Genomic DNA, 24,050 nt, shown 5'->3' with positions numbered 1-24,050 from the left:
CTGGGGGTTTGCTGTCCTCTGCGGTGTAGGGAGCAGAGTCCCTTTCATAGGAGAGTCTTCATAGACATTAGGGCTGGAAGGGACCTTGTAAGATTATCGGGTCCAGCCCCCTGCCCAAGAAGCAGGAAGTCAACTAGGGGAAAACATCTCAGCAAGATAAAAGTCCAAATGTTTCATAAAGGTGTCCAGAGTAGGTGTTTGCACCACCTCTCAAAGTGGTAATTTAGAAATACAGGGGACTAGATGCAGTGACAGAGGCAGCCCCTTCCACTCGTGTTTCTGTTAAGTTCGGGTTTTAACCCAGCTCCCTGTGTATTGAATTTTCTCAGTTACTAAGTAGCACACAGTTAAGCTGGCTTTCCAAATAACTCATTAATTTGCCATTGTGTGCGCTGACTAGCTGGCAGATTCCAGCTAATCCATCACTAATAGAACATTAATAGCCAGCTGCCTCGCACACTTTCCTTGTGGGCTGATCTGAAAAAAACTCTCTGATTCCTTTCTTTCCAGACTTTCACCCTGGGTCTCTCAGAAGAAAAGCAACCACAGGGGAGGCATTGTGCTGCTTGGAAGAAGTACTTCCAAGACTCAGTGAATTACCCTTTCCTAAGACTAGGGCTGGTGGGATCTGAGCAGGAAATGGGGACCAGGAGCAGGATCATTATTCTCTTCTCTGCTAAAAAAACAATACAGTGTTCAGAGTAACAACAAAAATCCAAGGCATGATACTCCACCCTGGCATGCCTCCTCCTTCTCAGGGCTACTTTAGTGAGGCTTGAACAAGTTTTAAAGCATACTAACCAGCATCTCCCCCTCTTTTCCTAAGGGATTGGTATGCCCCAGGGACAGATGTCTTTAGATCTTCAACCTTTGGGATGTAGCTAATGCCTAGTTAAATTAAATAAGGGGGGGAGCTTTGCAAAAGCAGCAGTCTGGGTGATGGAAGCAGTGTAAATGAAATTCCTTGGGAGTGATTAAAAAAAAAAAAAGGAAGGAAACAGCTACAGGACTAGTTGCTTTTTAGCAGGTAAGTGAAAACAAACTTGAACTCTGTGAAATCTGATCTGCCTAAAAGTATCCTAGCAATTTGAACAGGAGACATGTGTGCAGGGTGATCCCCTATAATTAAAGATGTTGCTGTTTGAACATGTTGCACTCAGCAGAAATTTGCAGTCGCCAAAAACAGTTGTTTGTTTGTTGGTTTTAGGTAGTAGTTTTCTCCTGATGGTTTCCCTCCTCAGATTTGTGGAAATGTTTGTTGCTTTGTAAAATATAATTTTGAAATTGTGTTCATCTAGCACCAGGGCTGAAAAAAGGAGGGAGAGGCAGATGAGACAAAGACAATGGGCCAGATTCTCAGCTGGTGGAAATGAATCAAAGTTCACTAGTTTGAATGGGGCTACTCCAATTTACACTTTATGAATTCAGGCCAGATGGCTGGAAATTTTATATTGGCTACTTGCAAGAAGACATCCAATCAGAAAGAGGATTTTTTAATTTTATTCCTGTAAGATCACTTACATAAGGTGAATAGTTTGTTCTGTGCTGGCGCACGGGACTCCTGGGAAATTATTAGTTCAAGCCAACGTGCTTGTCCTTTGCTCACATTGTAAGAGAGCAAGGATTGGAGGAGTTATGAATGGTGCCAGTCTAATTTCAGTCTTTCAGCTCTGGCTTTTTAATTCAGTGCAGGAATGAAGTGAAGCATTACTCAGCTGTCTCTGCCTGAGAATCGGAAAGGCTCTGAACCTGGTTATTTCTTCTCAATGGACTTGTATAACTTCTTTGTTACATGTTAACCCACAAAACAAGAATCACATGTTTTAAGAATCCCAGGGCCAGGACCCAAGCTGGTGTAAATCAATTTGTTGTGGCTGGTGTTAGTGGAGCTATGCAAATTTACTCCTGTGGAGGATCGTGACTGCAGTAGCATTTGAAAGCGCTGAACAGGATGGAGACCTTATTGTAATAGGCCCGGAACAAGAAAGCAACACAAAATTAGTCCCTCCCTGTTCTTACAAGCAAAGAATTACTAATCATAAGGATGGGCCAGGCCTGCAATATTTTGATTTGAGTTTCAAATTCCAGGAAGGTACATTCTGGTCATTCCCATTGAAGTCAATAGGGAGTAAACTCTATGGTTTTCAGTAGCAACTCTGAATCCACACCAATGTGACTGAGACCCAAATCTGAGTCAGTGAGTGGACAAAAAAAAGTCCAAGTGTGAATTTTGGAATCTGTGTTGGGACTCTGAAATTTTGGGAGTGAAGAGGACTGAAGCTATAGCCAGAGATCTAGGTATTAAAACTGAGATCAAGGCCTCACTGCACTAGGCACTAAACATCCACACAACAATAGACAGTCCCTAACACAAAGAGCTCAAGCTCCAAGAAGACAAGAGTGGGGGTGGAGAAAGGAAATATCACTAGCCGTGTACAACAGGTGGAAAATAGGGTCAAAGAGAAATTAAGGGCAAAATCCTATTTCACTTTACATATCCCAATGGTACTTACCCACATTTGTAAATGCCATTTTGGACATTTGCACACAATTTATAACTACTCCACATGCACGTGGCTATTAAGCATGCTCAGTAAGCTATATGCTGGCTAGGCAGGTAGGTGGATCTATGCAGTCGCTCATGAATGAGTGTAAGTTCCCAAACTTTTGCTGGGTAAAACAACCGGTGTTAGGTGCTGGAGGGAGGGGGGCCCCATGCTTTAGCCCACTGCTGGAGGCACTCACCTGGGTTCTAGACCTACTCATCCAAAGGAGGTTTCATCATCTCTGACTTCCCAGCACAGTGCTCTAATTACCACACCACAGGAAAGTCACTGTCTAGACCTTCTTTTGCAGCTGGACCCCAGAAACAAGAGCACGTGCTTGAGGATGTGTGGCTTAATGAGATGAGCCTAGCGTTAGCCTGAGCCACTGGTTCCAAACAGAGCAGTGCAAAGGCACCTCCTGAGCTGCAGGTTCCCTGAGCCCCTCGGGCTAGCACTGCTCTGTTCCTCCTCCTGGGGTGGAGGCAGGAAATGGAAGCTGGAGAAGGGAGGGGGAGCCCAGGGACCCTGGCAGCAGCAGTAGAAGAAATGAAGGGAGAAGCACCTGGACTGGGAGCCATGAGTTAGCCACTCATGGGCTGGATGTGATCCACAGGCTACCAGTCGGACAGATGTGACCTACAGGTTGGGTGGCTCTGTCTTAGAAAGTAATGGCACAGAGAAGGACTTAGGAATCATAGTAGATAATTGCCTGCATGTGAGTTCTCAGCCCATGCTGCAATTAAAATGGTTAATGCAATCACTGGATGCATAAACGGAGAATATCAAATAGACACAGAAAAGTGATCTTGCCTCTGGACACAGCAATGGCGAGGCAATGACTCATGCAGTGCGTCCAGTGCTGGTATCCACATTTGGAGAAGGATGTGGAATTACTGGAAAGATTTCAAAGGGAAAGGGCAAAAATGATTCAGAGGCTGGAATGCAAGCCCTGTGATATGAGCTTTAAGGCACTCACTTGATGCATCTTACCAGACAAAAGATTGAGAGATGACTTACTTGATCACTGTGTGTAGTGGAAGTTATCTGATACTGGGGGCTTTGCAAAGGGTAACCTGATCCAGTGACTGGAAGCTGAACTTGGGCAAACCCAACTTTGAAATAAGATGCACTTTCCTAGCAGTGAGGGTGTTTAAACATTGCAACTGCTTTCTAGGGGAAGTGGTGGACTCATCATTGCTTAGAGTCTTAAAATGAGATTAGGTGTCTTTCTAAAAGACAAGCTTTGATCCAAATTCTGGGAAAAAAATCTGTGACCTGTGTGTGTTTGGATGCCGGGGGATCAGGCTGGTCCCTTCTGGCCCCGGTGGATGTGAATCTCTGTTCCTGTGTTTGTCCTTTTCTTCCATAGGCTACAGAGAGAACAGAAGGGTTGTTAATGTGCTTTGTCTGAATTAAGACAATGACTCTAATAATCAATTCTCATGCTTGAGGGCTTCAGCTGGTTACCTGCAGTCATTTGGACTTTTTCCCCCTGTTGCACAGTTGGCAAGATGTATTCTGCTTGCTCGTTTTGTGTTTAGCATTCTTTGAAGCCTCAAGGATTAGCTGTGGCTGAAGACAGGGCATGGGGTGCTCTCCTGAATCCCATCCTCATATCTCAGCCACAGGACCAGCTTTCATTTCCACTGGAGCTTAATGGTTCTCATCTGATTCTACCAAGATGACCCGGTATGTTTCCCATTAAACCTTCATTTTCAGCCTTCTCTGAACACAGTTAAGAATTGACCTCACCTATACTCCTGACCCTTAATCCTGCACTGGTGTATCCAGAGAGTTACTCAAACATACACTTCAATCCTTACCACCTGCCAACATACCCACGAAGTGATTGCTACAGACAACTTAACCCTCACCCTAATAACATGCCTACAGTGTGCTCCCCCAACACCCTGGCTCTCACCACTATGCCCGTAAACCCACAATGTAGTAGTGTTCAGATGGGGAGATTACTCAGGGATAGTGGGTGCGTTTGGTGTGCATGGGAAATTTCTCAGGGTACGGCGTGTGCTAATGTTGAAACTTGGGATGCTTATGTGTGGTCTGAGGGTGTTTTTTGGGGGTTGACAGGCACAGACCTATAGGAAAGGGGGCATAGGCTTGGAAGGGACATTGGGGGAAGGTGGGAGGGCATTGGGTGGGGGAAGTAGGAAGAAATTTCTTGTATTTGGCTATAAATGGTGGTTGGGAGGCATGGTTTAGATTGGCTGGAAGGTTGTTTTGCTTGTAAAGGGGTTTGGGCAGGGAAGAGGTGGTTGGGGAGGGAGGAGGGGAGTTTGAGTTCTCAAGTTTCAGGATGCTCTTAAGGGAATCCTATCCAAAGGTTATTTGTGTGTTTATATTGTCAGCTGCTCTGGGCCTTTTGGATAGGACAGGATGCAGATCAAATAAATAAATACATGTGGATGCTGGCACTCAGTTCTTGGGTCCAGCAAGTGACTTCTTTCATATCTTCATCCTTCAGCTGGACAAGACTCTGCCATTGAAGTCCTTCTCTTGGGCAAGAGCCCTGCTTTGATCCATCCCCTGTTGCCCAGGGGCTGGGCACTCTGCTACACCTCTGACAGAGGAAGGGGAGCTGGCAGGGATGGTCTGGCTAAGGAGCAGAGATACTGGGGCAGCCGTAGATTTTCCACTGCAAATCCTTATCCAGTACAGAGTATAAATGGGGAGGGCTACATGGGAGTAAATTGGATCAGTATAAGCTTGAGAAAACTGCATTCACACTGAGGAAACTGGTACAGTTGAACTGTTCAGGGACTGTTAAGGTACTGGAGCATTTGTTTGCTGACAAAGGGTGGGTTGGGTGTGGCAGCTTAATCTTTTGTCCGAGGACATTTCTGCCGCACATCAGCAGTCTATTTGTCATCAGAATATCTCAAAGCACTTCATTCATCTAGATCAGTATTAGTGTCCCTATTTTACAGGCTTGGAAATGGACTTGGAAAAGGCTATGACCTGCTTGGGGGGGCCGTTGGCGTATGATGATACAATAAGGATCACAAAGCAAGGAAAAACACATTCACAATTATATGTCCAGATTTTGCAGCCAGCTGATTGCTTCAGGAGTCCCCTCAATATGGAGTTGGCAGATGCACAGTGAGGTCCTGACGTTACGGGTCTGAAAGCTGTGCGACGATCTGTTGACGTTCATTTGTCTTTGCCGTCATTAGCCATGGGGTCCAAAGGGCAGTTCTGCGTCATTGAGGTGTAGACTATTTAGTGTTATCCAGGGTGCATCATAAAGAGGCGGTCTACATTATACCCCACCTGCCTGAGGTCACCAAGTTTATTGGTGTCAAGAGGAGGAACCCTGGCTCCCAGGGCTCTGCTCTGACCTTTGGCTGTACTATTAGCATATACCTTCTCAAATAAAAAGCCGTATTTATATGACCAAAGATCCCGTCTCTGCTGAAGGATTGTCTCCATCCAACAATATTTCTTACTGTGATCAGGCAGCTCTTGAGTATAGGCAATAGGGAACCCACCACTGAGCTGGTTTGAACTATGTCTTACCTGAAAGGGATAGGTTGGGGACAGGTGCCACCCTGTCTTCACCCCGTGACTTCTGTTTGTTTCCGTGCTATGGTGGGGCAGAGAGCACAGCCCTTCCCTGACAATCGGGTTAGGCTTTACTGACTCATCATGAGCCAAACAGGCCTAGGAGGCTGTAAAAGCAACAGCCGCCCAGCCCTAGCACTGTACGCAACATGCTGTTTATGGCACAGGGAAGATTAGGGCTGACAACAGCAGTGTTTAGCCGAGTCTCCTCTCCCTGGGTTTTGCTATCTCGGAGATCAGCAGCCTCCGCCTGATTGTCAGCAAACAAAAAAACAGTCATATGTTTTCATTTGCTCTCTCTGCCAAACCTGTGTGCTGCATCTCTAGCCTGGGCGCCATATATGACATGCCTGCACGGCCCAAACCTCACGTAATTTGACAGCCCCTTGGGGAGGAAATCTCCTTTCAATATGTGCACTGACTATGTCGAGTGTCTGAATGCATAATAACGAAGACCTGTGAGCTTGTTTCTCACCAAATGTGTCGGTGTGATGTGTCACTGTACCTAGCTTCTTGTCCATGAAAGACCTACCATAACACACCAGACTCGGGGCTAGATTCCCAGGAGAGCTCTGCAGATTTGGTCACAGCACTTTGGAAAATTCAGTCTCAGATGAACGCTCGGAAATTGTGTAAGTCCAAATTTTACCTGGCAAAAAACCCATCCCTAGGGGGTATTAGCTGGCGAGGGAGGAGGCCAACAACATTCCAGCGTTTTAGCCCCAATAGCTAAATAGTTGGCCTTGCATTCAGGAAGCGGGAGACCCAGGTTTTAGCCCTCCCTCCTGGGGAGATTATACATAGAATCACACTATATCTTTGTGATTGCACACTGGAAGGGGTGAGACTAACCCAGTGAAGACAGCACAACACAGCCATCTGGGTTAGTGCCTTTATTCTGAGCAGGTACCAAAACTGAAAGGAAACCTGGTGCCTGTGGAGGCTTGCAAGGTTGCAAGATCTAACAAAACAATACCCTATACAATGGTTATTGAACCTCGCATCACAAGAACATAGGACTGGAAGGGACTTCACGGGGTCATCTAGAGCAGGGCTGTCCACCTGGTGGCCTCGTGTGTTCCACATAACCCACAAGAGATTAATTTGAAGTCCCTGGTCTCCCTCTCCCTCTCCTGGCTTCTACTTTCTGCCCCCATACTGTCAGGGGAGCCTGTAGTTGGGGCGCTGAGGGTGAAGCCAGGGCATCCATGAATGCGGTTCAGCAGGGGGTGCCTGCATGATGTGTGCATGCAGCCCTTGGCCACTTAGAAGTTGGACTCCCCTCATTTAGGGTATAGACACACGTGACTCGTTTAAATGCAGTTTAAACCTGAAGAGGACAGACGTACCAGACCATTAAACCAGTTTAAAGGTTCAAAACTCTACCCGGGAAAAATGTTCTGTTGAACCAAGCAACAGTAAACTGGCTGAGTGTTGCGTGTGGACACCCAAGTGGTGGAAGGAGCACCACAGGTCATCATAGTTCCCTGTCACAGCCCCGGTCTGAGGACTTGTGCTGCATGCAGCTGCAGTGATTTCAAAGCGCTTCAGCCAGGAGATGCAGCAGGGTGTGTGTGTTTTCCCAGCACGGCAACTCTGTTTTTCTAAACAATTCAAGCCCCTTTATAGTTTGAAATGTTTCAAACATTACACTTGTCCTCACCCTGAGATTTGCAAAAGATAAGGGACAGGGGAATTGGGCTTGGTAGTGTTACCTGGATTTACACTAAGATGAGAACAGAATCAGCGGAGCCACTTCAGTGTCACTGTGATGAATGAGAGAGGAAGGCTGCCTGCTAGACTCGCTCCTGATTTGCACTAGGTAAGTAAGAGGGGAAGCGCTTGTAATGCTTCCTAGACTGGTTCAGACCATTGATCCTTCCAGTCTGATATTCCTTTTGCAACGGCGGTCGATACTTGTTGCTTCAGCAGCAGCCAGCATCTTCTCCAGCCAGTTAAAGCAGAGGTGGCCAACTTGCCGCATGGATGCCACCGGTGGTGTGGGCAGCCTGTGTGTGTGGTATGTGGCAGATTGGGAAGGAGGCAGGCAGCAGTGGCAGATAGGGCTGGGAGCAGCAAGCAGAGCAGCAGATTGGGCAGAGAGCACAAGGCAGGAAGCAGCAAGCAGAGCAGAAGGAGAAAGGGATCAGAGTGGTACTCAGGAAGGGTATGGGGCTAATTCGTGGCCCACCTGGCAAAGAGGTTGGCCCCCACCCAGGAGTTATACAGTGGTGTATCTTTAAGAGAGGTAGCCGGGATTCATTCCTTTCTGCCCCCTCACCTCCCCAGGGATCACCTTATGCAATGCAGCACGGGGATCAGGTTACTCTTGCCATCGCTTGCACAATCTCAAGGGCAGCATGTGTGTCTGAAAGCCTCACACCCTCTTATTTTGCGGGGTACGACACTAGTGATATTGCTTATAGTGTAACTTGTAAGTGTTACAAATGCAGAATTTGGGCCCAGTTGGGGGTGCTGGCCTCGGGGTGATGTGCTGTTCTCAGCCCTAGGATAACATGGCAGTTGTACATCTGGATCAGCCGGGCTGCTGCACCTGGGACGTGTCGAGCATGTGGTAGGTTTCCTGCTACATATGTCAGAGAACTTCTCTCTCTCTCCCTGCCCCCCCACCCTTTGCCTGGTATCAGGCTTGTGCTTTGGCTCTTGCTCCTGTAAGGCTTTGGCTGCGTCAGTCCTGGTGGGTGGGAAGGTGTTTTTCACCTGCCCCTCCCCTCTGATTCAAGTCGAAACAAGTAATACGTTTTCCTGACATAGCCAGAAAGAGTGAGGGGAGAGTCTGGGAGAAGGAAAGGGTTGACCGAGTAGAGAAGCGAGGGAGTGATCAGCACAAAACAACCTCCTGCCGCAAATTGGATTTACGAACCAAAATCACTGCCTGCTGCCAGAGCCTCACTGGATCGGGAAACCCAGGTAAGACGGCGGTCTCTCTGCTTCTCAGCAGAGAGAAAGTGGGTTAGGAGGTTAAGGTGCTGCATCCTGCTTGCTTGCTTGAGACACACCTTATCTGGCAGGGTGTAGGGCAGCCAGGAGGAGGACAAGAGAAAGGAAATGAATGGGAAGGGAAACAGAACTTTAATACACACATTTTACTAAGCCCTGTAACTCTTCCAGGCCCATCTCTTGATATTGAACCGTGGTTTTTTTGATACATTTCTTCCTGCTGAGCATTGAAATGTCCCCCTGTGTTCAGCTGGGGCTGAGGTAAGGTGGAGGAGAGAGTGAAGGGAAGAGGCAAAATGCAGCCTCCTTGTTTCCCAGAAACTTTTCATATGTAAGGAATGTTGTTCTGAACCATCCCTTGCATATGCACATGTTTTTGGGAAGGTCAAAATGAACAGTTCTTGGAAGCGGCAGAGCAGTTGTAATGGGAAAGGAGATGGTTACACTTTTTTTCCTGACACAGAGCAGCATTGCACTCTTAGTGACTACCTGGGGCACATCTCCCTGTTTATTTATGATAAGCAGCATTTGAGTAATGCTCAAATGTACTGAATTCTCTGGCCAGATCCATCATAAGCCACATATGAATAGAACTGTATGGTACTAGTTGAGTATCATTAATGCATCACCATGGGAGATGATACCACCTATTGTCCTTTCCTGGAAGACCTTCACTGCCCATAGCCAATTCTCCAGCTGTATGTGAATAAAAAGGATCTAGAGCTGAATCTGAGCTGAATTCTGTGATGATTTTTATTTTTGGTTTTGTTTCTGCCAATCAAAATCCTTACAACAAAAGTTTGCCCTGATGCAGACCTGTCTCTGGGTTTGTCTGTGACAATTGAGGTTAGTTCTGAGTTCGGCGGCAGAGGTACCAGTGCTGAGAGGAGGGAGAGTGGGGCAGTGAACTTTGAGTAGAGAAATGGTGGACCCCTCTGAACGATGTGTGTCTAGTAGATAGTGAACAATGAGGGTGGACCGATAACTACCAAGAGGGCAGTGCCGGCAGGGAAGCTACCAAAGTGCTCATGGATTCAGATATTACAGGAGGAGGTAGGAATAGAATGAAGGATGCAGTGCCAGTCCTATCATGAGCAGTGCTCCTGATGCATTCTGGGAGGCCTCAGAGGTTTAGGAGCCATAGGCCCTGGTCTTGTCATTTCATGTGGACTAGGAAATAAAGCCCTGAACTAAGTGTTGGGAGGACTGGGCTCTTAATCCCAGCTCTACCACTGGCATGCTGGCTGACCTTGGGCAAATCTTTTTCACTTTGTACATCAGTTTCCCCATCTGTGAAATGGGGATAATAATATGGACTTCCTCAGTAGCATGCTTGGAGATCTATGGATGGGAAATGTTAATGTAAGAGTGAAAGGGGTGTATTTACTATAGAATAGTACAAGGGATGTTATTAATGTTACTGATATCCTGGCTCGCTTTCATGAGGTCTTGTCTCTTATTTAACGGAAGGCACTTCAGAGTCCCACTGTGTGAGTGGAGGTGTCCCTTTGTTGTTCCACCTGGGTTTCCTCGCAAGCTGTGTCTATGACCCCATTGCTGGGGTGCTGAGGAGGTGCACATGCAGAGGGGTCATTAGGCATCCTGCCCGGACGGGAAAGTCGACTGTACTTTGTCTGTTCTCATGACCAGGATCCTTTTGGTGCCCTCACTGTCATTTGAATAGATGTCTGAAAAGCATCCTGTCTCATCCCCACTTGCCTCTGCTCTGCTCCCCCTTTCTAACAGGATATGAATGTACAATCGGCTATATGTCACTTGGGCTGCTGCAGCTGATGAGCCACACCTGGTGTAGCTCTTTCAATGTGAGTAATGAGGAAGGAGAGTTTTAGTATCCCGTGAATCCCTCCTGATTAACCTTTTATTGATGGTAGTCCGTGGTAGGGGGTAGGTTATGCATAGGCAGGAGTAGAGGTAGATCACAACCCATCTCCATGGGTACTGGAGCTTGGGGGCTGCAGCATTTGCAGGAGAACATTTGGCACCCATTCTCATGGGTAGCCCAGTATAAGAGGACCCATGATCCTGAGGCTTTATGGTCACCATTCATTCGTGGTCAGGCTGTTAGACCCCAACTCCATGTGGCGCCCAACGGCTAGGGAGACGACGATCGACCAGAGGGCCACAGCAGTGCTATGTTTTGTAGCTGTACCAAGCCAGATTTTTCAAGGTGCTCTGTATTCAGTAAGCACTGACCTTATGAATTCTCCTGTTCACCCTTAGGGCCACATTCCTGGGCAAGTGCTGTCTGTCTACAAGGGGCTGACACCTATCTTTGCATGTGTTTGTGCAGAGCAAAGAGCCTGGTACTGGGCTGGAACTGGCCTGGAGAAGACTGTAGGCACTGGCTGATGGTGGAGGTGTCTTTGAGTTGTCAAGTACCTTATGGAAACAAAGGCAGCAGTTGACTCGGACACCGGCTATTTGCTTCTTTTGATTTTTCATTCAGGGGGGGACCTGGAACAGTGGCTTCTTGTCTGATGTTGGTATGTCTGATGAAGTGATATGATGGGTTGCAGTGCACAGTTTATTCCAGGAAAATGTCAGGTTCCAAAGGGCTGAAGTAGCAACTTCCAATAAACTTTCTGGAGGGGAAAGGGAGAGCCCTGAAAGGGGATAGGGAGAGAAAGATGAAAACGTTATTATTAGTTCTACGATGACAGTAGCCAGAGGCCTCTACTGAGATCAGGGGCATCAGTATGCTGGGTGCTGTACAAAGATACATCAGTGTGGTCTTGGTCCTGAAGAACGCCAAACCTATAGCCTGCCCTCCCTTAGTGCACTCCACCTGTGTGTCACCAAGCACTGTATAGACATTAATGAATTTTGCTTCCCAACCTCCCTGGTGAAGTGTGGAAGTATCATTAGTTCTAGTCTTCAGATGAGGAAATAGAAGCACTGAGAGATCAAGAACTTGACTGAGATCATTTGATATCTGTGGCAGTGCTAAGAACCTAGATCATCTGAGTCTCAGACTCCTGTGATGACCAGAAGCCTATAACAGAAGAAAATTAGAAACCAACTAAATGATTTGAAGCTCCAAGTAAGTGGAATGGCCAAGTGAAACCCTTCAGGAACTCACAGTGCCATTGCTCCTCATTAGTGACTTGGGATGAATGTTTTGCAGCAGACATTTTCAATGACAAAGGGAGATTCTGAAACACAAACTTTTTTGCACATTCCTATTGATTTCACCAACTTTACTGATGAAAGGGGGAAAGCAAAAAGAAATGCCCAGCAAAGAGAAACATTTTGTATCAACCTTTTTTAATTGAAATGGTCCGTTTGAATTGGTGTTTTCCCTTCACTTAGAGAAAAAAAAAAGTCCAAAACTGGAAATCAAGATTAACCCAAATTAATATTTTGTTTGGCTCATTGACTTTTTTTTTTTTAAGAATTCATTTTGGATCAGCCAGCCAGTTTTTTTTCCTTCTGTTGTTCGGAATTGCAGGTGAAGTGAAACATCAGGTATCCCCACTGCTTTATGCAGCACCTAATCTTCTGTTCTCACATCAGCTTTACTGAGCACCTCAATCAAAGCAGGATCTGGCCTATATAGCACACAGGTGAACAGCTGATAGACAGCTGATGAAATGAACTCTGCTTTCATTCATGAATAAATTGTGGCTGAAGCATTGTGAAACTTCCTTATGAAATTTTACCTGGGTTTCTCGGGTACAAAAGCAAGGCATGAGGATTTTGGTGGGCTGGGGGAGGGTGGCAGAAATAAAGGGAAAGGTTTCTTCCTACAAAAGGAGTTGTCTCCCCCACAACTAAGTTGTTTTCCCTGCAGCTCCAGTCTCAGCCTCGTATTAGGTTGGTTTATACCGTCCTCCTTTCCCAGTTCAGTATATAGGAGGCTGCAGATGCTTTAGATAGAAGCTAAATAAAAACTGGGCCCAGTGCCCAGTGAAACTGGCCATTTCTTCAGCTGAACCTGGGCAGAAACAAACAGTTCAGCTGGAAAGGGTTGTTTCTGTTCCTCCTGGGAGATTGCAGTAGTCCTCTCAGTGCTATTGGGGCATGTGCATAGAGGAACATGGCTATGATATCTTGGCTATGCCATGCATGTAGCAAGATGAATGAGGGATAAACCAGACAGAAGGGAGCTAGCTGGAGGATGGGGGTGTGCTAGAAAGAGGTGGACAGGATTCAAGGATGGGGATAAGGCTGGGAGAGATGGGCAGGAGTAGAGGATGGAGGTGGATGGGGGAGTGGGCTAAAGGGGATGAGCATGGATGTGACCTGTTGGCAGGAGAATGGAGAGCTCCCCATCACAAGCAGTGATTTAGAGCTGGGGGAGCTGGCCAAGGATTGAAGGAGCCACTCAGGGAAGGCACATGGGGTAAGCTGTGACAAAGTGGCTGTCTGGGGGATGGAGTGGGCTAGCTGTCCAGCAGTGGGTGAGGCAAGATCAGAGAGAGGTAAGGACTTGAACCACCTGATTCCCTTGAACAACGTTCACTTGAAGTCAGTTTAAAGCTGCAGTGGCTCATGATAACGCAGCACTGACTTCACATCTTTGAACTGATGGGTGCTGGTGCAGACCTGGACCGTCCTGCTCCACTGGAACCATAGCCATGATCCCAGGCACACTCCTCACCCTAAATTCAGAGTGTCTGCAGGGGAGTGGAGGGGGCTTGGTTAGTGGATTGCCTCCCCATGTGGTTGTCGCTGTGGCCTTCTGGGAAGAGCTGTTCATTATGGGACCAACCTTGATATGCAGCTGTCTCTGATGAATGTCGGCCCCAGCTAATCACGAAGAGGAGCCAGAATCCTTCCTGCCCCGTCCCTGGGAGTCTTTGCCATGGCAGGGCATGCTCAGTCATAGGGGCCAGGCAGTGCAGCCCCACACCCAGCATCTGGGGGACAAGAGCGGAGCAAACTGGTGCTCCCAGCCCCCCAGGGAGTCTCTGCCATGGCAGGTGCAGCTCTGCACCTAATAACATCTGAAGTGGGTGGAGAGTACAGCAGCTCTGCAGAAAAGGACCTGGGGGTTACAGTGAAAGTTGAATATGAGCCAACAGTATGCCCTTAAGGCTAATGGCATACTAGGCTGTATCAGTAGGAGTGTTGCCAGCAGATGGAGAGAAGTGATTCTTCCCCTCTATTCAGCACTGGTGAGCCCACATCTGGAGTAGTGTGTCCAGTTTTGGGCCCCCACTACAGAAAGGATGTGGACAAATTGGAGAGAGTCCAGCAGAGAGCAATGAAAAGGTTCAGGGGCACATGACTTCTGAGGAGAGGTTGAGGGAACTGGGCTTATTTAGTCTGTAGAAGTGAAGACTGAGAGGGGATTTAATAGCAGCCTTCAACTACCTGAAGGGGTTTCAAAAGAGGATGGAGCAAGACTGTTCTCAGTGGTAACAGGAGAATGTGGAGCAGTGGTCTCAAGTTGCAGCAAGGGAGGTTTAGATATTAGGAAAAACTTTCTTACTAGGAGGGTAGTAAAACACTGGAACCATTTACCCAGAGAGGTGGTGAGATCTCCATCCTTGGAGGTTTTAAAGGCCTGGCTAGACAAAGCCTTGGCTGGGATGATCTAGTTGGGGCTGGTCCTGCTTTGAGCAGGGGGGTGGACTAGATGTGACCTCCTGAGCTCCCTTCCAGTCCTAATTTTCTATGATTCCCCAGGTGCCGCTCCCAGGGGACTGCTGGTGTCAGAGCTGACACTGCCACAGCAAAAGTAGCAGCAGCAGCAGCTGCCATCAGCGTGCAGACAGCCTTGGCAGCTGAGACTTCCCTTGCTACCCACCTCGGGCACTGAATGAGTCAGCGCCACCCAAGCACAAAGGGCAGAGCGCTGCATGTTGAGTGTTTCACAGCATGGGGCCCCTGTGCTGGATAATGTTAGGGCATCTCCTTCGCATGCGTTGCTAAGGGTTTGGGCAACCAGTTTGGGGCCCTGTTTCCTAGGCTGGTGAACTGGTTTTGGAAGCCTCCATTTTTGAGGCCAAAACTAAGACACTCTGAGCCTGATTTTTCACATCTGCTGGGCACTCAAAAGTCCAGGGCAAGTTAGGATGAGTTGCAGGGTCTTACCACCCTGGCATTCAGGCCCTGGCTGGCTGAATTCAGGTGCCTGGAAACAGGATCCTAGATTCCAAAGTTGCCCTTGGGGATTTGGCTGCTAGACTTCCTGCTCCTCATCCTGGATCATAGGAAAAACAGAGCTGAAAGGGACCTCATGAAGTCATATGGTCCAGTGCCCTGCTTAAGGCAGGACTGTGTCTGTCCAACCCGTTCTTGACCATTTCCAGGGATGGTCCCGTTCCACAACTTCTCCATGTTGCCTGTTCCAATGCTTGACCACTCTGACTCAATACGTTCCTCCTGATCTCCAGCCTAATTTCCCTCTGCTGAGTTTGAGGCCATTGCTCCTAGTCCTGTCCCCTAAAAGCCAAAGAAAAGCCCATCTCCATCCTCTTTATAACCACTCTTCAGGTATTTGAAGACTGTTATCAACTCCCCCATCAGTCTTCTCTTCTAAGTAAGCCTAGTTCTTTCAGCCTTTCCTCGTAAGTCTTGCTTCCCAGGCCTGTAATCATTTTTTGCTCTCTGCTAGACTCCTGCCAATCTATCTATCCACATCTTTTTTGAAGTGTGAGGCCATTCCTCCAGGAGGTTAGTTCTCAAATGCTGCAGTCTAGGGGTGGGAAGTCTCCCTTGAGCCCCTAAATTCTCTCTTGCTGACTTGTCAGTCTGCTTAGTACTTCCATGAGAGCCTGACTTTACCTTTCTTTGTATTATTCATGCCTCAGTCACTTCTGACTGTCTGGCTGGCTGTGACTCCTTTTGGGAGGGGGCATGGGGGAGCAGGGAATCTGGAAAGCTGCAGTCAGCCCTGCTGCTAGCATGAGACCAGGCAACTTCCCCCTTCTCCTCATCCAGTGCTTTCACTAACCTTGGTTGCACCTTGCCTCTGGCATGCCTTTCCACCCAGCCTTCAGTTTGGTACCCAGGCAAAAGGTTGCTTTGCTCCTTTTGCTTTCCTCCCTGGTGTTGTGAACATGAGCCTTCCAGGCCCTGCATGTTCCCCTGGTATGTGTCTGCCTGTTGAAGACATTTTGGCTACTTGAGATGGTTTGCAGTGGTCAAACATATAGAGCCAGTTTCCTCATCTCAAAAGGCAACGCACATGCATTGTGATGGCATGTGGTGCCTGTGTGAGCAAGATTGTTTAGGAGCAGGGCCTACAGGAAATCTGGCTTGGAGAACAAATGATAAATAACAAGCAAATCCAGCCAGAGTAAAGTGACTGATTCTCCAACTACAAAAAAGTGTGAACAAACACTGTCACAAACCCATCTGTGGGGGGACCAGTAGAGCCCCAAGCAATGGTGATGCGTAGGGGGTGCACGTCCACCCCCTGAGAGCACTGGTGCTCCCCCTGACAGGCCATGCTTTCCACTTAGGTGACGGGAAGAGGGGGCAGGTGGGAGTGCCGGGGTCCTCCCCTGTGAGTAGGGGTGCTGGATGAAGTGTTGTGGCCACATCTGGGAGCACTGCAGCTGCTTCCCAGTCAGCGCAATTGTCCTCCAGTTGCTGACTGGTTGCTGCGGGGGCACGATCTCCCCCTGACTAAGGTGACACCAGTCACCCATGGCCCCGAGGTTCTCCCCACTGTGCTTCCACTCACCTTAAGAAACAGACCTAAGACCTAAGAGAGCTCCCTATCTCTGCACCTCCATTCCTCTGCCCTTGTATATGGATCCTGGAGCTGTAGTGATCCTGGAGCTGCCCTTGTATGTGGATCCTGCAGCTCCATCCTTGCATATGGATGCTGCAGCTGCTGTGCACCCCCCCCCCCCCCCCCACACACACACATACTTTTGGGTAATGGAAGAATAAATTATAGGTCCCTTTCTCCATGGAGAGGGCCAGCCTGGAATATCACCTGCCCAGAAGTCACTCTTTCCACAGGCAACCAGAAAGGAGACAAACAACAAAATGATTTATTATAAAAGCAGAACAAGCATAAGAAACCAGTAACCATTGGTTGAGATACAGACAGAGATATAAGAGAAACCAACAAAAGCAAATACCAGAACATTAACTTGGTCTTACCCAACCCCTTAAATCCAAAGATGAAGTGCCTAGCTAGCTTCAGGGGTCTAAAAGCAACCTCTGGTACTAACCATGCCCAACAGGGCCCTCTCTCCACTTGGGTTACCCAGCCTCCTTGGCTGAGGGGGTGTTATTATAAAAATATATCTCTATATATACATAAAGTTATATATAGCTACACTTCTAGTCACACACTAAAAGGGAAAACCATAACCCCGTCACAAAATCTGCAGCCGCGCACCTGTACAAAGGCCCGCTGGGTACCCAAAACCATTACAATATGCGCACCCGCACACCCACACACAAGTCTTCTGGTCTCTCAGACCAGACGCCACAGTGCCTTCATCCCCACCCCAGTGACGGGGATGCAAACTCAGATCATCCATTGTCCGTGTCGCTTTGCTCCAGCTCCCACTGGTGGACTTGCTGCTGCTGTCGCTGTCACTGCTGCTGTCCTCAAATCTGGTCACCTCTGCATCGTCTTCACTGTCACAGTCTCTTTCCCTGCTGTGGGGTGGTTCCTTGGCAAGGGGACTCAGGGAGAGCCCTTGTACCTGGGCCCTTGTACCTGGGAGACTGAAGACAAAAGCCAGGTTTAAGTGCCTTTGCCAGTCTGGCCATGAACATATGTCACCCCTTCATTTCTAGGGGCTCATATTATGCCAGTCACTTCCTGCCTCCTCCCAAGGTGCTTATTTACCAAACTACAATCTTGCATCCTTTTTAGACATGCAGATTTTATAATCAGATGTTAATCTGATATGCAGCCTCTCCTCTGACAGTTTGACCAGCTAGGTGTTAGGCTTCTTGGAGGCATGGAGGACCAAAACACAAATCAAGTCAAATGCTAATTCTCAGCCATTTCTTCTTCTAAGTGTGAACAGTTGTGGGCTGTTATATCAGATACTGTAACATACACTGATAAGAGAACAATAGAAGCAAATACAGCTTCATGCTAGCTATTATTAGAGACCAACCACCCCAATATTAAACCTAATTTGGGAAATATCCATGCAGGCCACGTGGTGAAACCCCCAGAGTAACTTTGTCTTGGGGTACCTCAGTGACAACTGCAGACCCAGTTTTCATATTGCTATGCTTCATTTCTCACACTTCTCTTAAAGCTTCATTGCAAATGGTTTATTAAAGCTTAATACATGAGAGAAGCATGTTGTAGGCATGAACGGTGTATGTTACTGTTACCAGCACATCAGTAATAGCAAAAAGCAATTTAGAGACCTATTGGACAAAAGATGAAACCTCTGTTAATTGTTTCTTGGCCTCTTGTGAGCTATTTAGAAAGGGAATGCTATCATAAATGATAAGGTTTACAAGATTAATATAACATGGTGACTGCAGTGATGTGACTCAGGAGTTCCTTTCCAGCTTGTGCTCTGCAGATAACTATAACAGTACGACAGAGCTTTCTCACCTGGTGATGAAATTTTGACTTGGTTACCTGAGATGGGATATGAGGTATGTGCATTCTTCCGTGGGTTTCACTAATGCAGTGTTTCCCAACATTTTTTAGACTCAAGGCATCCTTCAGAAAATGCCAGGTCTTCATTTTCACTTGTTTTTTGATTATGGAAAAATAATACAGCAATTTTTTTGTTGTTGTTGGAAAAAATGCAGAAAGCCCACAATGGGTCAGAATGTTTTTAATGTTGTGGATTCCTATTTCAAATCTCTGGGTTTATCTTCTGAATTATATTTGCACGCCTAACAGTGCAGACACTGCAAGCACCTTGAGACACCCTTAAAAGGATCTCATTGCACTGCAGGGAACTGCAGCCCCCTGGTTGGGAATCATTGCACCAATGTGTCCTCAGATCCTTCCTTGCAAAGCAGGTTAGTGTCACTATGTCACAACTGAGGCTCACAAAAGGAAAGTGTTGGTACTTTGGCCATAAACCTTTTCCTGATCCACACCCTCAGCTTATGCTGTTGAGAGGATTGGTTTTACCTGCTCTGTGCCGCCAGGGAATACCCACCACTCACTCCAGATTGCCTTCAGTCTGCACTGCTGTGTCCGAGTGACGTGACCCAGACTTTACGGGGCTTGCAATCGCTGTGCTTGTGTTGAGAGAGCAGCTGAAATCTCCAGTCCTGGACCAGGACCCTGCAGCGAAAGATGCTGTACAAACACAGGATATCAAAATAGTCCCTGTCCCAGTTAGTCTACCCAGCCAGTTTCCCCTGCTGTTCCTGTAGGGCTTTCACTTGTCATTGTAGAAGACAAAACTGCTTTAAATAACAGGGAAAGGTGGGTGTAAATGGCTGGCAAGGATGAGGTCTGAAACTAGTCTTAACTCACTTTTTGCAACTGTTCCCCTGATGAGAACGGAATGAATAAACCAAGGAAGTCTTGCCCGCTGCCACGTTGGTGGCTTGTGGTTTCCACTCAGAATGAGGCAAACTGTCTGGCTTAGGTCTTTTTGAACCTAAAACTCAGAATGAAACCCAGTGGCTGTGATTCCCATGTGATCTGAAACTCAGAGGTCTGTGACCCTGTGAACCAAACCCCTGGAACTGCAGCACACAGTCTCACAGCTGTCAGCCAGGAGATGTCCCCAGAAAGTTTCCTCCTATCCGTATCAGCTCAAAGAATAAATATGTTAGATCCTTCTGCTCAGATGCCTCCTGTCTCCTGGGTGTTTTCAGCACTGCAGACTGGCCAATGTCCATCCAGAGCAGATACACTTAAGCTCTATCTAATTTAGGGGAACTGAGACTGAGTTAGATGGGTGGTGGAAACTGGGTTTTACAGCAATGCTTCCTCCTTTAATAATCAACTGGGGTCATACACACCAAGGCAAGCCTCATCGTGCACTGGGTTGGTGTATCTACATGAGGACTTTGTACGAGTGAACCCACAGCAATGTAGTTAAATCTGTTCACATTCTCCCCTTTATGCATTAAGAGTTTCTCTCCCCACTCCCAGGATAAACTCCAGACAGGAACTCTGGGTGACTTGTGCAACGGACTGACTCATGCGGGGGCAGGGGAAGAAGCCTGGGTATGCAGGCTCAGCCCACAGCAGGATTAGAGCCATTGCCGGGAGAGTAGCTGAAGGGTGACTAGCAAGGGGAGGGACAGGTGGCACTGCAGCAGGAACACCCCTGCTGTCTGGGGAACACAGCTTGGCTCCTGCAGGGGAATTGCTGCTCGCTCTGCAAGACTCCACTCGGCCAAACCTTCCCTGCCAGCCCAGGGTGGAGCTTGCTTGCTGCCTGCCTGCAGCTCCAGAAGGAACGGAGAACTGCAAGGCAGGGGGGAGGAGGGAGAGCAGGTCTAGGACTTTGCCAGTAGCTTGCAGATGGAGGAAGGGAAGCAGGGGGCACAGCTGGAAGAATGAATAGGCCCATGAACCCCAATGATGCTCCCCTCCTGTGTCCCCAGTAGCCTTAGCCACCACCCTTGACTCTCCCAACTATCTGTGTGGTGAAACCTTGGGAGCCCTTGTGGAAACCTGCTTGTCAGAGCTAACATAACTGGGACTTCGGGCTTTAAAAGAGCCAGGCCTGAGTGGAACTTGAATCTTGCCCCTTTCCCTCTTTCCAAGGATCCAGCTTTCCTCTCAAGCTCATCACTTGCAGGGATTGGCTGCGGGGGTCGGGGCAGCGAGATCGGCTGCGGGGGGACCCTCCCCCCATCAGCAGGACTGGTCACAGGGGGGGCACATGCCCCCGCTGACTAAGGCAACATGAGTTGCCCATGCTAGGAATGGACTTTGGCTCCAATAAATATGTGTTCTTAGTGATAAGTAAAGGGTGTAAATATTTCCGCTGAATGAAGGCCTTATGTATGTGTGTGTGTATGTAGGCATGTGTGAGCCTGCAGTGTATTTACATGAACGGGTGTGTTTGTGAGAGAGTAAACAGTCACACTGGACTTTAAACCATCAGTAGGTATACAATAGATCTACACAAGTAAGCACGTGCACTCACAATAGATGTCAAGCCTGTTGCATGTCTTTGACACAAGTGTGTTTGGAAATCTGTATGTGCTTCCTAGAGATCTGAACCAGGGGTGTCAAATGTATGGTCCAGCCCACAGGCTCTGTCTGGCCCACGGTGCCATATCACCCAGCCCACAGGGTTCCCAGAGGGGCTGGGAATTCAGAGCTGAGATGAGCTGGGAGGTGAGCATCAGCAGCGGTGGGGGCAATACAGCCATCACTGCTGCCACTGTCACTGTTAGGTCTGGGTTCAGCCAAGGAGGTTCCTTGCAGTCCAGGTCCAGTCTGCAAGCAGATTCAACCTAGGGGCGCAAGTGAGTTTGACACCCCTGATCTACACAAATGAGTGTGTGTATTCACAGTAGAGTTATACAAACAAGTGTATGTCTGGGTTCGCAATAGATTTATACGCATATACATGTGTGTGAAGCACTTGTGAGTCTTTTCATCTTTGTTTAACCAGGTGGAGCTCACGGTTGACCGTATAACAGAAGCCTCCGCAGGTCTTGGCTCAGTGCCCTATCTGTCCAAGTTACTTCCCTTTGCCCTGACCTTGACCATGGAAGGCAAAGATGAAATCAGTGACACAGACAGTGGGATCATACTACAGTCAGGTAAGTGACTCACGGTGGGAATTCCAGTGCCCTGCAGGAGGATGCAGTTGTGTTGTGCTCTGTCTGGAAGTGCAGTGCATCTTCTGGGAGCTCTGGGAGGAAGGTGTACAGGTAGAGGCTAGTGTATGTCTTTTGGGAAGTCTTTGGGAGTTCCCTTTCTAGCTACCAACTGTGGCTTGATTTCGTTGAGCAAGGCGCTGCTTTTCCAGGGGGATTTGTGGGCACCAAAGTGCCAGTGCATCACCCACATGCTGTGCAGGATACTGGAGACATTCCTGAGCTAACTAGCTCGGGTACCAACAGTCATCAAAGCAGCTTGGAGCTCAGTGTTGACTGCTGTCATACGACTATTTGTACAGTCTCACAGGTGGTTTTGCACGGCTTTGTTGCTGTTGTGACTGTGGTTAGACTGCTTATCCTGTAGTCACACAGTAGCTACAATGCAGACATACTCGTACTTGCCCAGTCATTGCAAGCCAACCTAAAATGCTGCATGGGAACATAGTGTAGCTGACTTAGAAAGGCTTGTGTGGTTGCAGAAGGAAGACCAAAAGTCAGAATATCACCTGTCTGCTCCACAGGGATTGATATTTTAACTAGAAACCTCACAAATTATCAGTGATTTGGGCACAGTGCCCAAGAATAAAATTTACAGCTCTAAGAACACAGCCATACGGGGTGAGGAACTTTTCTGCACCTTTCCATGCTCTAGCCCCGTTATCTCCAGCTCCCTCCGGCTGCTCAATCAGTGCTCTGTCCTATTGAGAAGCTGGCCTCAAAGGAAAATACTGGTGCAATGAAAGATGAGATGTCAGTCTCTCTTGCCCAGGGAGTCACAGCACTCAGCGCATCCCATCTGAAAGCCCTTTTCTTACCCTGGTTCTTTGTCTAGTAGTCTGTTAAACTCAGCAAGGTTTTCACTCACAACAATTAAGGCTCCCCATGTTATCTGCAATGACCTGGGGCTGGTTACAGCCGATATAATCATTGCATATCATGCTAGGGAGTGTGCAGTGACCTCTGGTTGGAGGCTCCAGAGACGGACCATGCCAGCACCTTCACCTTATGCTGCTCACCTGGGTGCCGTGGAAAAGGAGCAGCACTCAGTTCACACGCTGATAGGGAACCAGTACCTAGAGCTGTGGGGCTCAGCCCTTTTGGCCCGCGTACCACAACTTTGCCCTGAACGCCCCCCCTCCTCCTGCATGCCACTCCACTCCCCTTGCCCTGCCAGATTTGCTGCTCTGCTTTCTGCTCCCACTCTTTTCTACCGCTGTGCTGCTTATCCCCTCCCCAATCTGCCCGTGCCACACACAGAGGCTGCCTGTGCTACTTGTGACACCCATGCTGCAGGTCCATTCCCTAAGGCATTGTGAGAAATATTCGAGCTGGCTGACAACTGGAATTTCTATCCCAAGAGATATTCCAATATTTTTAAATGAGCTTTTCCTCTAAATGGAGATGGAAACACAAATCCATGAGGCTTTCTGTTTGTTCAGCAGGGGAGCAGCCTCTAGTAAACCATGGGAGATGTCTAGGGCTGGTAAGGGAGGCCCATCCAGGAGAGGCTTACCAAATTATAGTTAAGGCATTGCAATAGCTCAAGCAGACACAGATTAGGGTTGAACTGACTCAAAATGAAACATTTCCATTTGATTTTACAACCCGGATCTTTCGATTTGTGTCAGTCTGACTGAAAACAAAATGTTTCCTTTTGATGCTCCAGAAAGCAAATCAAAACTTTTCAGGACAATTGATTGTTACCCCCAGCAAAGTTTGATGTTGCATGAAGTGCCTCTTCCATGAAAAAAGGGGGAAAATTCCAGGCTTCCTTCATAAATGCACCTCTGTAATGAGTGAGATGATCTGCTTAAAGAGGCTGATCCTACAAAAGGATCTAGTCATTGTAAGGAAATAAAACTTGAGGGTAGTGGACATTTCCCTAGATTGGGCCCTGAACCTGTACCTTAATTTGAGAGCTCTGTGAGGCTGGGACCTGGCTTTGTGCCTGGTCAATGAGGTCCTGACTTCTGGTTCATGGTCCTTAGGTGTTATTGTAACAGAGACAATAGGTTATAGCACCCTTGGGTAACCTAGATTGTGCCAGGGGTGCTAAGTGTTAATGTTTATTAGGGTTGGGGCAGCAGCACAGAGCAGCCTGTGGTGACTTGAGCGTCTTCACAGCAATTAGTCTGGAACTGGACCGCATAGTAGTACGTGACACATTCAAAATGCTTATCAAAGTTGATTTAAACTATTCAATTAAAACCTTGCAGTGGCCTTTGCTGCAAGTCATCTGTATTA

The 24,050-nt window shown here is 47.8% G+C and overlaps 1 protein-coding gene across 2 annotated transcripts in view; it reads left to right on the top strand.

Annotated features, from left to right (window-relative positions):
- Positions 1-848: 848 nt before the first annotated feature.
- Positions 849-24,050, top strand: part of INAVA (innate immunity activator) — a 44,540-nt gene continuing 21,338 nt past the window's right edge. Inside the window, exons 1-2 of one of the 2 annotated variants that reach the window (XM_006277979.4) lie at positions 849-1,027; positions 21,596-21,746. In XM_006277979.4, coding sequence (XP_006278041.1) covers positions 21,692-21,746 — 55 coding nt within the window. In that variant the 5' untranslated portion in view covers positions 849-1,027; positions 21,596-21,691. Of the gene's footprint in view, positions 1,028-8,887; positions 9,057-21,595; positions 21,747-24,050 lie in introns of those variants that run through there. The other variant, XM_014609441.3, reaches the window with a different exon arrangement.

Source organism: Alligator mississippiensis, chromosome 14 (genome assembly GCF_030867095.1).
Source record: "Alligator mississippiensis isolate rAllMis1 chromosome 14, rAllMis1, whole genome shotgun sequence".
Lineage (NCBI taxonomy): Eukaryota > Metazoa > Chordata > Crocodylia > Alligatoridae > Alligator > Alligator mississippiensis.
Note: the sequence above shows the minus strand (reverse complement) of the source record. Positions and strands in the feature narration are given on the sequence as shown.